The sequence below is a fragment of the Piliocolobus tephrosceles genome, unplaced genomic scaffold, assembly GCF_002776525.5.
Source record: "Piliocolobus tephrosceles isolate RC106 unplaced genomic scaffold, ASM277652v3 unscaffolded_20172, whole genome shotgun sequence".
Classification (NCBI taxonomy): domain Eukaryota; kingdom Metazoa; phylum Chordata; class Mammalia; order Primates; family Cercopithecidae; genus Piliocolobus; species Piliocolobus tephrosceles.
This window is the reverse complement of record NW_022302280.1, coordinates 1-14,408: the sequence shown is the minus strand read 5'-3', so window position 1 is coordinate 14,408 and position 14,408 is coordinate 1. Positions and strand designations below refer to the sequence as shown.

Below are 14,408 nucleotides of genomic sequence, written 5' to 3'. Positions count from 1 at the left end.
CCTCCTGGGTTCAAGCGATTCTCCTGCCTCAGCCTCCCAAGTAGCTGGGACTACAGGCACATGTCACCATGCCCGGCTAATTTTTTTGTATTTTTAATAGAGACAGGGTTTCAGGGTTTCACCATGTTGGCCAGGCTGGTCTTGAACTCCTGATCTCGGGTGATCCGCTGCCTCGGCCTCCCAAAGTGCTGGGATTATAGGTGTCAGCCACCATGCCCGGCTGACCAAAAGTCTTTAGACATAGAAATGTGGTTACTAGAGGTTAACTTTCCAGACCATGGAAGGAATTAGCAATCTAAGGTCTATGTCTGAAAATGACCCCCACTTACGTGGTTAGCAGGAAGGAGCCTTCACTGCATCTGTCCAGAGCTTTCCGAGCAGCTGGCTTCCCTGAGAACTCAACAATGCCTTTTCCTGAGGGCCTTCCTCGATCATCCACAATGACTACAGCCCTCTCTACCTGGCCAAACACAGAAAAGGCTTCCTCCAGCAGTTCGTTTGACACATACTGAGGAAGGTTTCGAACTGTAAGGGATGCACTATGGCAGGCAAAGCGCACACGCAGCTGCTTTCCACGGAGTGGCATATTGTCCAGCTCCACTTTGGCAATCTCCGCTAGGGTTCGTGTTTCCTAGGAAGCAGAGGAAAATTAGAATAACTCAGTTTGACAAAGAATACCTTAGCAGCCATCAACAGTCTAAAACAGTATAGTTCAATAACAAAGTATCTCCCCTGAAAAACAAACAACCATACAAAGAAACAGAAGTGAAAGAACTTAACTGTGTGCTTCAGCTCTTTGGCCACCCTAGTTTGCTTCTGATGGCCTTGCAATAAATCACATGTAATCCTAGAAGTTAATAACACTTAGGTGGTCATCAATTTCATAGGTATTATTCTCCCAAGTGACAACAGATCATCCAGAAAACAAAGACCATTGGCTGGGTATGGTGGCTCACGCCTGTAATCCCAGCATTTTGGGAGGCCGAGGCAGGTGGATAACAAGGTCAGGAGATTGAGACCATCCTGGCTAATACAGTGAAACCTCGTCTCTAGTAAAATACAAATAATTAGCTGGGTGCAGTAGAAAGCACCGGTAGTTCCAGCTACTCCAGAGGCTGAGGCAGGAAAATCGCCTGACCCCGGGAGGTGGAGATTACAGTGAGCCAAGATCACGCCACCGCACTCCAGCCTGGGCTACAGAGTGAAACTCCGCCTCAAAAAAACAAAAACACGCCCAGCACTTTGGGAGGCCGAGACGGGCGGATCACAAGGTCAGGAGACCGAGACCATCCTGGCTAACATGGTGAAACCCCGTCTCTACTAAAAAATACAAAAAACTAGCCGGGCGAGGTGGCGCACGCCTGTAGTCCCAGCTGCTCAGGAGGCTGAGGCAGGAGAATGGCGTGAACCCGGGAGACGGAGCTTGCAGTGAGCCAGGATCCGGCCACTACACTCCAGCCTGGGCGACAGAGCGAGACTCCGTCTCAAAAAAAACAAAAACAAAAACAAAAACACAAAGACTATCCTAAAATCACCCAGAATATTTTAGTTTTTTTTCGAGATGGAGTCTTGCTGTTTCGCCCAGACTGGAATGCAGTGGAGCGATCTCAGCTCACTGCAACCTCTGCCTCCCAGGTTCAGGCGATTCTGCCTCAGCCTCCTGAGCAGGTGGAATTACAGGCGCTTACCACCATGTCCAGTTAATTGTTGTAGTTTTAGTAGAGACAGGGTTTCACCATGTTGGCCAGGCTGGTCTCAAACTCCTGACCTCAAGTGATCCGCCCACCTTGGCCTTCCAAAGTGCTGGGATTACAGGCATGAGCCACTGTGCTCAGTCTAATTTTTGCTAGGGATGTACCAGAATCACGTATATCCTCCAAGAAGCCTCTTTGGAACCACGAACCTTGATAGGATCCCCTTCATATTACTAAAGAGAAATCTGATACACAGAGAAAAACGACTTGCCTATATAGTATAGTTAGTGGCAGATTGGAATGAAAACCAGTTCTGACCACCCCACTCAGTGATCCTGCTGTCACATTATTCTCTTCCACTTATGGAGGTAGATAATGTCTAGAAATGTTTTCCTCTCATATACTTTCCCTAAATCGAAACAGATTTTAAAATAATGTCTACACTTACAAATGGTTAAGATGGTAAATTTTATGTTATGTTTGTTTTACCATCACTAATTTTTTTTAAGAGACTGGGTCTCACTCTATCACCCAGGCTGAAGTGCAGTGCTATGAGTATAGCTCACTGTAATCTCGAACTCCTAGGTTCAATCAACCCTCTCATCTTAGCCTAGTTGAGTAGTTAGGACTACAGACACACACCATGTCTGGCTAATTCAACTTAAAAATTTTAAAGATACAAATAAACCAGACACCGTGGTGCGTGTCTACTGTCCCAGCTACTCAGGAGGCTGAGGACAGAGAATTGCTTAAGCTCAGGAATTCAAGTCCAGCCAAGGCAACAGGGTGAGACACCCATCTCTTCATCACGGGGGGACCAAATAGGGGAAGGGTATAGATAAAACAAAATTAACCACAACTTGATAATTACTGAAGCTATACAATGCATATGTGCAGGCTGTTATTCTGTCTACTTCTGTATGTTTGAAATTTCCCAATTAAAACAAAAAAAGTTCCAGCCAGGTGTGGTGGCTCACGTCTGGGTGGATCACCTGAGGTCAGGAGCTCAAGACCAGCCTGGCCAAAATGGTGAAACTCTGTCTCTACCAAAAATACAAAAATTAGCCGGGCGTGGTGGCAGATGCCTGTAATCCCAGCTACTCAGGAGGCTGAGGCAGGAGAATCACTTGAACCCAGGAGGTGGAGGTTGCAGTGAGCTGAGATCCCACTACTGCACGCCAGCCTGGACGACAAGAGTGATACTCCGTCTCAAAAGGGCATACTTTAACTCCAGTATCCTAGGCAAAAAAACCTGTTATCCTTGAAACAAAACCAATGAGGAAAAATTAAAATGTGCCATTTTGGTGGTTGTTTCATCAACAAGCTTTTAATGAACAAATCATCTGAGAATCATTTCCACTGCCTATTTTTGCATATCTATTATTCTTCAGCTTCCCCACCTTTAGAGCACATGCCTCAAAAGCCAACAGTTGCTCACCAAGCGGATAAAGCCAAATCCTTTATCCTTATGAATGAAGACTTCGCCCGCCTTTCCATATTTCTCAAACAGTTTCCTCATTTCTTCCTCGGTGATGTCGGGAGGAAGATTTCCCACAAAAAGACGGCTTCGTTGGGTGAAGGTCTTCTCTCCTGGTTTTCTAAAATTCTTCAGGTCAATAGTCAAGCCTTCATCTGAGAGAAGACACACAGTCACTTAAAAGATTGGGGAAACAGAATTACAGTTGTATCCTCAAAGACCTATAACCATTGCTAGATTACGAAACATTAATTGTTGTAGAGAATGCAAACACCATTTCCCAAGGCAACCTAACCATTTATGAGTATATTGTGCCTTAGAATGTGAAAGCAGTATGCAGAGATCTGCAAGGACATCTGAACAGCTCTATGACAGGCCAGAAGTCAAGCTGGACTAAGCAAGAGAGAGAAAAATATAGGCGCTACTGGCCAAAGAGAAAAATTAAGTAATTCAAGGAAGGAGCCCTATGTTACAAGGGATCAGATTTTTAACATTCAAAACGTATCTTCAGATGAGAATAAACAAACAAAAATAAAATAAAAATAAAAACAAAAACAAAAACAAAACAAAGTAACGGTTCCATTTTCCTAATCTCTCACCAATTTTCATAACCTTAACAGTTCCCATTCTTTCAGGCTGGGGGCAACGGAATGATGAGTTATGAAAGAGCAATTCTTTATAGTAATCTCTGGAAATAAAGTTGGGATGGTTCTAGTCTTAGAGGCACACAATTGGTACTCAAACGGGAACATATACTTAAAGACTTTTCACAATGAGCTGGTACAGGCTCAAGGCTATAAGTACAGTACTCAGTACCAGAGTCCTCCATTTAAGCCTTAAAGACTTTTCTATATTCTTTTTAACTACCAGTCATCTGATGACTACCCCTAAGAACCACGCTGAGGTAAAACATGCAGACATCTGTTTAGCAGTAGAATGTGTCAACACAGCAGAGCAACCTGTACTCAACTGCTGTCATACATGTTTGCTCCTTGGTTTTGGAAAATCAGCCTTTTCCATCATAAGAAGTATTAAGAGGTAAAGAGAAAAAAGAACAAAGGTGTGCCATAAAGGTCTATCTATTCCCTTATAAGCCCGAGAAACTAATCTAAAAACCAAGAAGCCATTCCCGGAGGGAATCTATTTCTACTCCATCACCTAGCATATACACACTTTGGCTGCTGGCCTGTTGCCCATTTGCAGGTATTGGTGGTGGTGGCGGCTGCTGCTGTTGCTGCTGGTGGTGCTGCTGCTGGTGGTGGTGTTGATGATGCTTTCTTGGAGTATGGTTTTGCTTCTCCAAGTTAAAAGTTTTATTACTCTGCATTTTTGCACCCTACAAAGAAAAAGTAGACTAATAAATTAATTCAGTACTAATAACACAATCAGCCACCTTCCTGATGACTTATACGTAATTCATCACCTTTGGTGCTCTGGCTTTTGCCAGAGGCAAACAACTGGTTACTTTGAACAACTATGACAAAAAACAACAATTCAAAAATCTATCAGTGTTGTATATGGAAACTATGTTTAAAAAAAAAAAATCTTGCGTTCTGGAGGTTACAAAATATAGTAAAAATCAAAAAAGGAAAAAATAAAGAAAAAGGCCGGGTGCAGTGGCTCATGCCTATAATCCCAACACTTTGGGAGGCGGAGGTGGGAGGACTACTTGAGTCCAGGAGTTTGAGATCAGCCTGGGCAACATGGCTCATCTCTACCAAAAAAATACAAAAATTAGCTGGGTGTGGTGGCACACGCCTGTGGTTCCAGGTACTTGGGAGGCTGAGGTGGGAGGATCACTGGAGCCCAGGGATTCAAGACCAGCCTAGACAATACCACGAGACCTCATCTCTACAAAAACATTTAAAAATGACCCAGGCAGGCTGGGTGCGTGGCTCAAGCCTGTAATCCTAGCACTTTGGGAGGCCGAGGTGGGTGGATCACCAGGTCAGGGATTTGAGACAAGCCTGGCCAACATGGTGAAACCACATCTATACTAAAAATACAACAACGAGCCAGGCATGATAGCAGGTGCCTGTAATCCCAGCTACTTGGGAGGCTGAGTGAGACAGGAGAATCGCTTGAACCTGGGAGGCAGAGGTTGCAGTGAGCTGAGATCGCACCACTGTACTCCAGCCTGGTACAGAGTGAGACTCTGTCTCCAAAAAACAAAACAAAACAAAAAAACACTACCCAGGCATAGTGGCACCGTAGTCCCAGCTACTCAGGAGGCTGGAGCTGGAGGATCACTTGAGCCCAGGAGTTAGAGGCTGTAACAAGCCACGACTGTACCACTGCACTCCAGCCTGGGCAACCGAGCAAGACCCTATCTGAAAAAAATAAAAAATAAAAACAAAAATCTAAAAACAACCAGGCATTAGCAGTTATACTGCACATAAAAACTAAATGAGTACTGGATGAGGACAGTTTGTACTAGAATGGCTTAAGGAACTTCCCAGTTCAATACTATACCTTAATAGAAAACTACTTTTCCAAAAGAATCTACTCTTAAAAACTGGCCCCATCACACATTCAGGCACACTATAAAAACAAAATGATTGAAATAGATTCTGGTTATCACAAGGACAAAGACTAGTAAAGTCTTATCTTCTCTGGCACCTACCAATCCTAGCCCACAGTACATACTGTGTAAGTAACAGTGGTACAAGTATGGGCTGTGAGGTTACGCATCCTTAGGTTTGAATTGTGTTTCTCAATTGTGTACTACTTACTAGTAAATTATTCTGTACCTGTTTCTTCAGCTGTTCTAAAGGGGATGATAATACCGCTCTCAAAGAGGCTATAAGAATAAACATGTGAAAATGCTGGCTCACTACTGGCATACGGTACACACTCTAAACATTTATTAATCACAACGGAAAGACAAATGACTACTAAAGCAATAAAAGCAAACATAAAGACAGGCCAGGCGAGACAGCTCACGCCTGTAATCCCAGCACTTCGAGGGCCGAGGCCAGTGGATCAGCTGAGGTCAGGAGTGCAAGAACAGCCTCACCAACAGGGTGAAACCCTACCTCTACTAAAAATACAAAAATTAGTGGGGCATGGTGGCACATGCCCGTAATCCCAGTTACTCAGGAGGCTGAGGCAGGAGAATCACTTGAACCTGGGAGATGGAGGTTGCACTGAGCCGAGATTGTGCCACTGCACTCCAGCCTGGGCACAAGAGCGAACCTGTTTCAAACAAAAACAAAAACAAAAACAAACAAACATAAATAAATAAATAAAAGGAGAAAAGATAAACAGGATGGGCACAGTGGCTCACCCAGCAATTTGGGAGGTCTAGATGGGAGGACTGCTTGGGCCCAGTAGTTAGAGACCAGCCTGGGCAACATAGTGACCCCATCTCTACAAAAAATATGTATAAAAAAATTAGGTATGATAGCACACTCATGTAGTCCCAGCTACTTGAGAGGCTGAGGCTGCAGTGAGCTGTGATCATGCCATTGTATTCCAGCCTGGGCAGGGAGAACGAGATCCTATCTCAAGAAAAATAAAAAAATAAAAATAATAAAAATAATAAATTCTATCATTTAAAAATCAACATAAGATTAAAAAGAAAACAAGTGTTCTGTGCTCCCAAATGTTGAAATAAAAAAAAAAAAAAAAACAAACAAGGCCAGCATGGTGGCTCAGGCCTGTAATCCCAGCACTTTGGGAGGCTGATGTGGGAAGATGGCTTGAACCCAGGAGACCAGCATGGGCAACATAGCAAGACTCGGTCTCTATTTAAAACAAAACAAAACAAAACAAAAAGGTAGGGGGGAGGGGAGGCCAGGTGCAGTGGCTCATGCCTGTAGTCCCAGCTATTTGGGAGGCTGAGGCTGGACAATCACTTGAGCCCAGGAAGAGGAGGTTGCAGTGAGGCAAATCGTAACACTGCACTCCAGCCTAGGTAACAAAATGAGACCCTATCTCAAAAAAATGAATAGGCTGGGCACGGCGGTTCATGCCTGTAATCCCTGTACTTTGGGGGGTTGAGGCAGACCAGATCACCTGAGGTCAGGAGTTTGAGACCAGCCTGGCCAACATGGTGAAACCCTGTCTCTACCAAAAACACAAAAAATTAGCCAGGTGTGGTAGTGTGCACCTGTAGTCCCAGCTACTTGGGAGGCCGAGGCAGGAGAATTGCTTGAACCCCGGAGGCCGAGATTGCAGTGAGCAGAGATGCTGCCATTGCACTCCAGCCTGCGCAGCAGAGTGAGACTTGGTCTCAAAAATAAACAGGCCGGGCGCGGTGGCTCACGCCTGTAATCCTAGCACTTTGGGAGGCCAAGGTAGGCGGATCACCCGAGGTCAGGAATTCAAGACCAGCCTGACCAACATGGAGAAACCCCGTCTCTACTACAAATACAAAAATTAGCCAGGCGTGGTGGCACATGCCTATAATCCCAGCTATCCGGCAGGATGAGGCAGGAGAATCGCTTGAGCCTGGGAGGCAGAGGTTGCAGTGGACCGAGATCATGGCCACTGCACTCCAGCCTGGGCAACAGGAGCGAAACTCCGTCTCAAAATAAATAAATAAAAATAAATAAATAAATAAAAATAAAGAAAGAAAAAAACAAGATTATTGGTATAATCCAGACTGAATTCAAAAGTGGAGCTTTAAAATGAAAATTTTCAAATTGATCAGGTTAACAAACTGAGGACAGTCTTCCTTATTCAAGGACGGTTCTCCAGGAATTAAAAGGACATCAAACCTAAATCCATTCCCTCAAACACAAGACGCTCTAGTAATAATTTAGCTGAAGAAAAGATGCAGAAAAGGACTTTTATGAGCATCGTATTAATACTATATGCTTCCTTTGAAATAGGAGAAAATTGGCTGGCTGCGGTGGCTCACACCTATAATCCCAGCACTTTGGGAGGCTGAGGCAGGCGGATCACAAAGATCAAGAGCTCGAGACTAGCCTGGCCAACATGGTGAAACCTCATCTCTACTAAAAATACAAAAATTAGCCAGGCGTGGCGGCGGGCGCCTGTAGTCCCAGCTACTCAGGAGGCTGAGGCAAGATAATTGCTTGAACCCAGGAGGTGAAGGTTGCAGTGAGCTGAGATCGCGCCACTGCACTCCAGCTTGGGCAGCAGAGCAAGACTCCACCTCAAAAAATAAACAAATAAATAAAAATAAAGAAAATTAGGTAGGATACAGCGGCTCACGCCTGTAATCGCAGCACTTTGGGAGGCGGAAGTGGGTGGATCATTTTGAGGTCAGGAGTTCAAGACCAGCCTTGCTAACATAGTGAAACCCCATTTCTCCTAAAAATACAAAAATTAGGCCGGGCACAGTGGCTCATGCTTGTAATCCCAGCACTTTGGGAGGCCGAGGTGAGCGGATCATGAGGTCAGGAAGTTTGAGACCAGCCTGGCCAACACAATGAAATCCCGTCTCTACTAAAAATACAAAAATTAGCTGGGAGTGGTGGTGGGCGCCTGTAATCCCAGCTACTGGAGAGGCTGACGCAGGAGAATCACTTGAACCCGGGAGGCGGAGGTTGCAGTGAGCTGAGATCGCCCCACTGCACTCCTGCCTGGGCGACAGACCTAGACTCCATCTCAAAAATAAAAATAAAATAAATAAATAAATTAGCCAGGCATGGCGGTGTGCACCTGTAATCCCAGCTACTTGGGAGGCTGAAGTGGGAGGACCACTTGAACCCGGGAGAGAAAGACTGCAGTGAGCCGAGATCACACCACTGCACTCCAGCCTGGGCGACAGATTGAGACTATCTCAAAAACAAAACAAAATAAAACAAAACAAAACACAAAAAACAAAAAATAAAATTGGCTGGGCGTGGTGGCTCACACCAGTAATCCCAACACTTTGGGAGGCCGAGGGTGGACTGCTTGAGGTCAGGAATTCAAGACCAGCCTGACCAACATGGTGAAACCCCGTCTCTACCAAAAACACAAAAATTAGCTGGGCATGGTGGTGGGCATCTGTAATCCCAGCTACTCAGGAGGCTGAGGCAGGAGCATCACTTGAACCTGAGGGGCGGAGATTGCAGTAGGCCAAGATGGTGCCACTGCACTCCAGCCTGGGCAACAGAGTCTGTCTCAAAACATAATAAACACAGAAAACTATATTTCTCAGATGAAAGAAAGGTGACACAGGCTTGATAACTACTGATTTTGACGATGAGTATGTATGGGAATACTTTCATGTGTATAAAAACATTCCTAATCCATTTTATGTCACATCCCACCAAAACTGAAAACATCAATGCAATTACCAAATTCTGTATCCAAAAGTTTAGTAAGACAACAGTTAACAAGAGCTATCAAGATGTTCATTCATAGTCTTTAATTCGGAAATTCTACTCCTGGAAATTTATCCTAATAATTTTAAAATTGAAAACTACACTCGTGAAAATGTTCATTGTAATGGCCTTTATGGTAACAAAATAATAAAAATGACTTAAATTTCCAAAATTAGGGGAAAGGTTTTCATGAAATTATGGTACATCTATACAATAGAATATTCACAGCATTAAAAATCATGAAGACCACATAAACACGAGTATGTCTGATACTCTAACGGGGAAAGGGTTTTTTTTTATTTTAAAGATGTGAATATAGACCAGGAACAGAAGGTAGGCAAAAATGAAAACTGCATTGCTTGTAGGTTATTGATAATTTTTCAATTCACGATTTCATTCAAAAAATATTCAGTGAATGCCTACCATTTGCTAGGCACTATTCCAGATGGTTAGAGTGGATCAGTGAACAAAGCAGATTCTTGCCTACAGAGCTTACTTCTAGTGAGAGACAATATATATAAGTAAATTATATAGTACTTAAGAATAGGTAAGTGCTACGGGAAAATAAAACGGAGGAGGAAGGTAAAGTGGATAGGGAGTAGAAGGAGGCAGATGGTAATAAACCTCACAATACTTGACATTTCACATTTAAAGATTTAAATTTTCACATTTATATCATTTAATCAATTTTATGTTTCTTATTAATGTTATAAGATATCAAAAATTACAATTTAAAATTCTATTTAAAAATTTTAAAACAGAAATTACAATCAGATACTTATTACAAAATGTATTAATATAGAAAATTTAGAAAAACCAAAATAAATAAAAATACAAATATAAAAATCCACAGACCTGCCACTAAAAATAGTCACTGTTAACATGTTGGTATGTCCTTCTAATCATTAATTTAGGTATTTGAATGAGGTATGATAAAAACTATTCTGTAACCTGTTTCTTCCACTTTATGATGTATCATAAACAGTTTTCACGTCATTAAATCTTTTACGTTAACGGACACAGCATTCAGTTGTCAACCAAGTCCCTATTGTGTTGGACACCTGGGTTGCTTCTTATTTTTCACCATCATAATCAATGCTCATAGCTAAATCTTTGGACATATCCATGATTAAATATCCCTCCCACAATTTTCCATTCTTGCTTATTTAGACATACGTTATCATTTCGGTAACTGATAATGCACCCTTGTATATTCAGAGTTTCCAAATTTCTGCTAACGTCAACATAATTGTAATTTTTAATGACTATATAAAGTTCCCCAGGATGTACTAATTTAATTTACTGAACTACATACACCCTACTATAAGACATTTAGGTTGTTGTTTTTGGCTTTTCCTATTACAATGCTGCAGTGAATGTCTTCTGGCTTTCAGTTTTATTTCCATTTAATTATTTCCATAGGATAAAATTCTTAAAAATAGAATCTGCCCTGTGACCCCTGCCACATAGTGCAACATCGTTTTCTCAAAAAGTTGTAAGGATGTTAAATGCCACAAGCAGGTGTAGCAGTTTCATGGCAAATGAGATACGTTTAAAAAAAAAAAAAAAAAAAAGGAAATAGTGTTTTAAAAAATAAGATACAAAAGCAGGAAGTTAAAACATACAAAATCTAAAGTCCACCCTGGAAACAGCTGGGGATGGGGTAAGGTGGGCATCAGAATCAAATCTTTTCCTATTTGGGTTCCAGGTGTTAAACATCTCTCTTCCCCTGGCCCCGGAGAGGCCCAAGATGGAATGCACTAGTGAAGACTGTCATACTGTGTAAAGCACCTAGAACAGTGCCTACCAAGTAGCAAGTAGCTCGAGAAGTATTTCTTCCTATCACCTACTTCTCATGACCACCAATATAATTTGGAAATATGTGCAGAGCCCTCTTCAGAGTAATACATTCACTGTCGCCTAAATACTGGGCCTCTGAAGTGAACACAGCGCAAACATCAGCAGCAACGATTTCTATCTACTTATGTGTTCCTGAGACTAATAATCCTGATGAAGAATTTTGAGAGAAAATACGTATTGCTGGTTGAGAAAGACTAACTACTGGGCATGTTACAATTGAACAAATGTTCAGGTACAGGACCAAACACTGTATCACACATATCTGAAATCTAAATCTGGTATAAATTTACGAGACTGAGATGGCCGCCTGGATGGCCAGCCTGAAAGCTGCAAAATGAACTAAGGTCCTTTGCTAAGACTTTCTTAGGATTTTTCATTTAATAACAAGGAAGGTGGACAAAGACACAGTATAAATACAGCCAGGCCCCCCCCCCCCACTAGAGTTGCCAGATTTAGCAAATAAAACACACAACCCACAATTAAATTTGAATTTCAAATTTAATTGAAACTATGCAACGTATACTTAAAAATAATTGGTTGTGGATGTGAAATTCTAATTCAACTGGGTGCCCCGTGTTTTGTCTGGCAACCCCATCCCTTACACCTACCTCAACTTCGATTAAAGACAGCAAAGTGCCTCCCAGTTCTCTCTAATCTCGACTTCTCTGTTAAAAACACAAAGAAACGTGTCAGGTTATGATAAGAGTTTCTCAATCTGGAAAATAAAATACTCGATGCGAAATCCATAAATTTAAGTTTCATTTTAAAAAGTGATGCTATATAAATGCGTCAAGGAGCCAGGCGGTAAGACTAGAAAAAGGGCATACAGAAATCAGACTACGAAAGCGGTGGGCTCTGGATATGCAGAGGAACTTTCCAACTAAGAGTTTTGACAAAGAAATATCGCTCGAGGGGCCCCATTTGCCCATTCTGAATTAATGGCCTCGCGGGGCCGAGAGGAGGAGCGCCTGACAAAGCGCCTCCTCCTCCAACCAACCACGACTTCAGCGATCTCTCATAATAGACCCCACACCCTAGGGCCCAGGGCGGCTCAGAGGCCTGCAACTTACACTGACACGGGTAAGATTCGGAGATGAGTTGCAGAAAGAAACGCGGCGGGAACGAAAACGGGGAAAGCCCGATGCGAAGCGAGTTAAGAGAGGTGGGCCCCCGCGGGTGGGCTGAGAAGGTAGTGTGGCGGCGGAGACAAGGCCTCAAGGGGCCTCGGAACCGCCATCCTCCCTCCAAACCTAGCTTCGCCCTAGCCTCTTCTTTCGCTGATCGTTCCAAGAAATCCCACTACCCTCCCAAACAAGAACCAAGACGTCCCAAAACTCACCCTCTACCGACTGGTCTCTCCTCGGAGTAACGGCGACGCTACACGGCCTCTCCCGTCCCGAGAAAAGAGCGCGCGACCGCCGGAAACGAGACGACGGAGCTCGGTGCCTCCCAAGGGGTACAAAGTGGCGTTCTCGATTGGTTAGCTGAACTGCCAATCAAGGTTTATCTCCCGAGGCGGAATCATTTTTCCGCCATTTCTTAGATTCTATTGGCTGCCGAATGCCAAAGGCTTGCGTTCGTGTGAACGACAGATGGGGACAAAGAGCGAGGCTCTGTACCTAATGGGCATGTGCAAGCGGCCTGGCGCGTGAGACGGAAAAGGAAAGGGGGAGGGGGAAAAGGAAAAGGAGAGGAGCTGGGGCTGGGGGTCGGAAGGAGAGACATAAACGAACTAACTGAAAGACTCAAAGACTAAGTGGTGGGAGGGGGAAAGGAGAAGAGAAAATGGGAGAGGAAAGTGGAAAGAGGGAGAGGAAGGGGAGAAAATGCGCGCGTAGGCGTGCTCGGAGCAGTCTTGCACTGCGCCTGTGCAAGAAGCAAGAGTAACAATGTCATTGTATTCAATGTAATAGATTTGGCCTTTTCCTACTGAAAAAGTGCCCCGCCATGTTTCTTTTTTCACACTCCCTTTTTAGGGCTTGCATCCTGACACCACATACTTAATCAGATTTCTAGGTGCTTCTCCTGTTGCTGGGGCTACTCGGGAAACGCAAATGAAATAGTCAACTCTTTGGTCATGGTTACAAACGGGGTGGGGGAGGAGGGGGTGCATTACACCTTAGTCTCTGCGTGATTACACAGAATTGTAACCAGCACCCTCATTTCCATGGTAACCAGAAAACCTAGCAGTCCAAACATCGCTATTGTTCCTATGATTTACAGAGAGATTCAACAGGTGTCATCATTGCCATGGATATATTGTAGGCCTCTAGATCAGACTGTATATTCCGTAGGAGGCCTATCAGTAACTAACCTTCATTGTTTCAGTAATGCCTAACTCGCCCTGCCCCAGTGGTTAACCAAGGACTACAAGGATGAATTGTTAAGTATTTGTTGTTAATTCCCATGAATTAATTCACACTCAGGGTTGCAGGGTATCCCAATGCGCACCACCTTATGTGGGAACGCAATGATCTAGACTTGGGCTGTTCAATAGAACTGTCTGCAAAGATGGAAGGGTCCTATGTCTGCTGTATTCAATATGGCAGCTACTAACTAACTATAAGTGGCCATTGAAATAGAACTAATGCAACTGAGGACCTGAATTTTTAATTCTAGCTGGGTGCAGTGCTCATGCCTGTAATCCCAGCACTTTGAGAGGCCGAGATGGGAGGATCGCTTAAGCCCAGGAGTTCGAGACCAGCCTGGGTAACATGGCGAAAAACCATCTCCAAAAAAAAAAAAAAAAAAAAAGCAAAAATTAGCCTGTCATGGTGGAGCGTCCCTGTAGTCCCACCTACTCGGGAGGTTAAGGTTAAGGTGGGAGGATAGCTTGAGCTCGCTCGGGAAGCAGAGGCTGCAATGAGTAGAGATCGCGCCACTGCACTCCAGACTGAGTGACATTGTGAGACCTCGTCTCAGTTTAAAAAGAAGAAGAAAACTAATACCTACTCATGGAAAAAACAACAACAACAACAAAAATACCCAACAGTATAAAGAGAAAAGTCTCCCCCTCTATTCATTCTCTAGAGATAGCAATTATGACCACTTTCTTGCATTTCTATTTTCTATGTATGTACTGTTTATATTTATTTA

The 14,408-nt window shown here is 43.5% G+C and overlaps 1 protein-coding gene across 1 annotated transcript; it reads right to left on the bottom strand.

The window, feature by feature from the left end:
- Window positions 1-294: 294 nt before the first annotated feature.
- On the bottom strand, window positions 295-13,239 carry LOC111534537 (non-POU domain-containing octamer-binding protein-like). Its single transcript, XM_023201116.2, has 5 exons — window positions 12,652-13,239; window positions 11,921-11,977; window positions 4,345-4,507; window positions 3,133-3,326; window positions 295-631 (listed from the first exon to the last, which is right to left on the bottom strand). Exons 3-5 carry the CDS (start codon window positions 4,496-4,498, stop codon window positions 326-328), a joined length of 654 nt encoding a protein of 217 aa, XP_023056884.1. The 5' UTR covers window positions 4,499-4,507; window positions 11,921-11,977; window positions 12,652-13,239; the 3' UTR covers window positions 295-325.
- Window positions 13,240-14,408: the final 1,169 nt, after the last annotated feature.

Coding starts and splice junctions, on each gene's coding strand:
- LOC111534537 (XM_023201116.2), bottom strand. CDS start 4,498: ATGCAGAGTAATAAAACTTTTAACTTGGAGAAGCAAAACCATACTCCA. Junction 3,327..4,344: donor GCAACAGGCCAGCAGCCAAA/GTGTGTATATGC, acceptor GTCTTCTCTCAG/ATGAAGGCTTGACTATTGAC. Junction 632..3,132: donor GATTTGGCTTTATCCGCTTG/GTGAGCAACTGT, acceptor TCTGCTTCCTAG/GAAACACGAACCCTAGCGGA.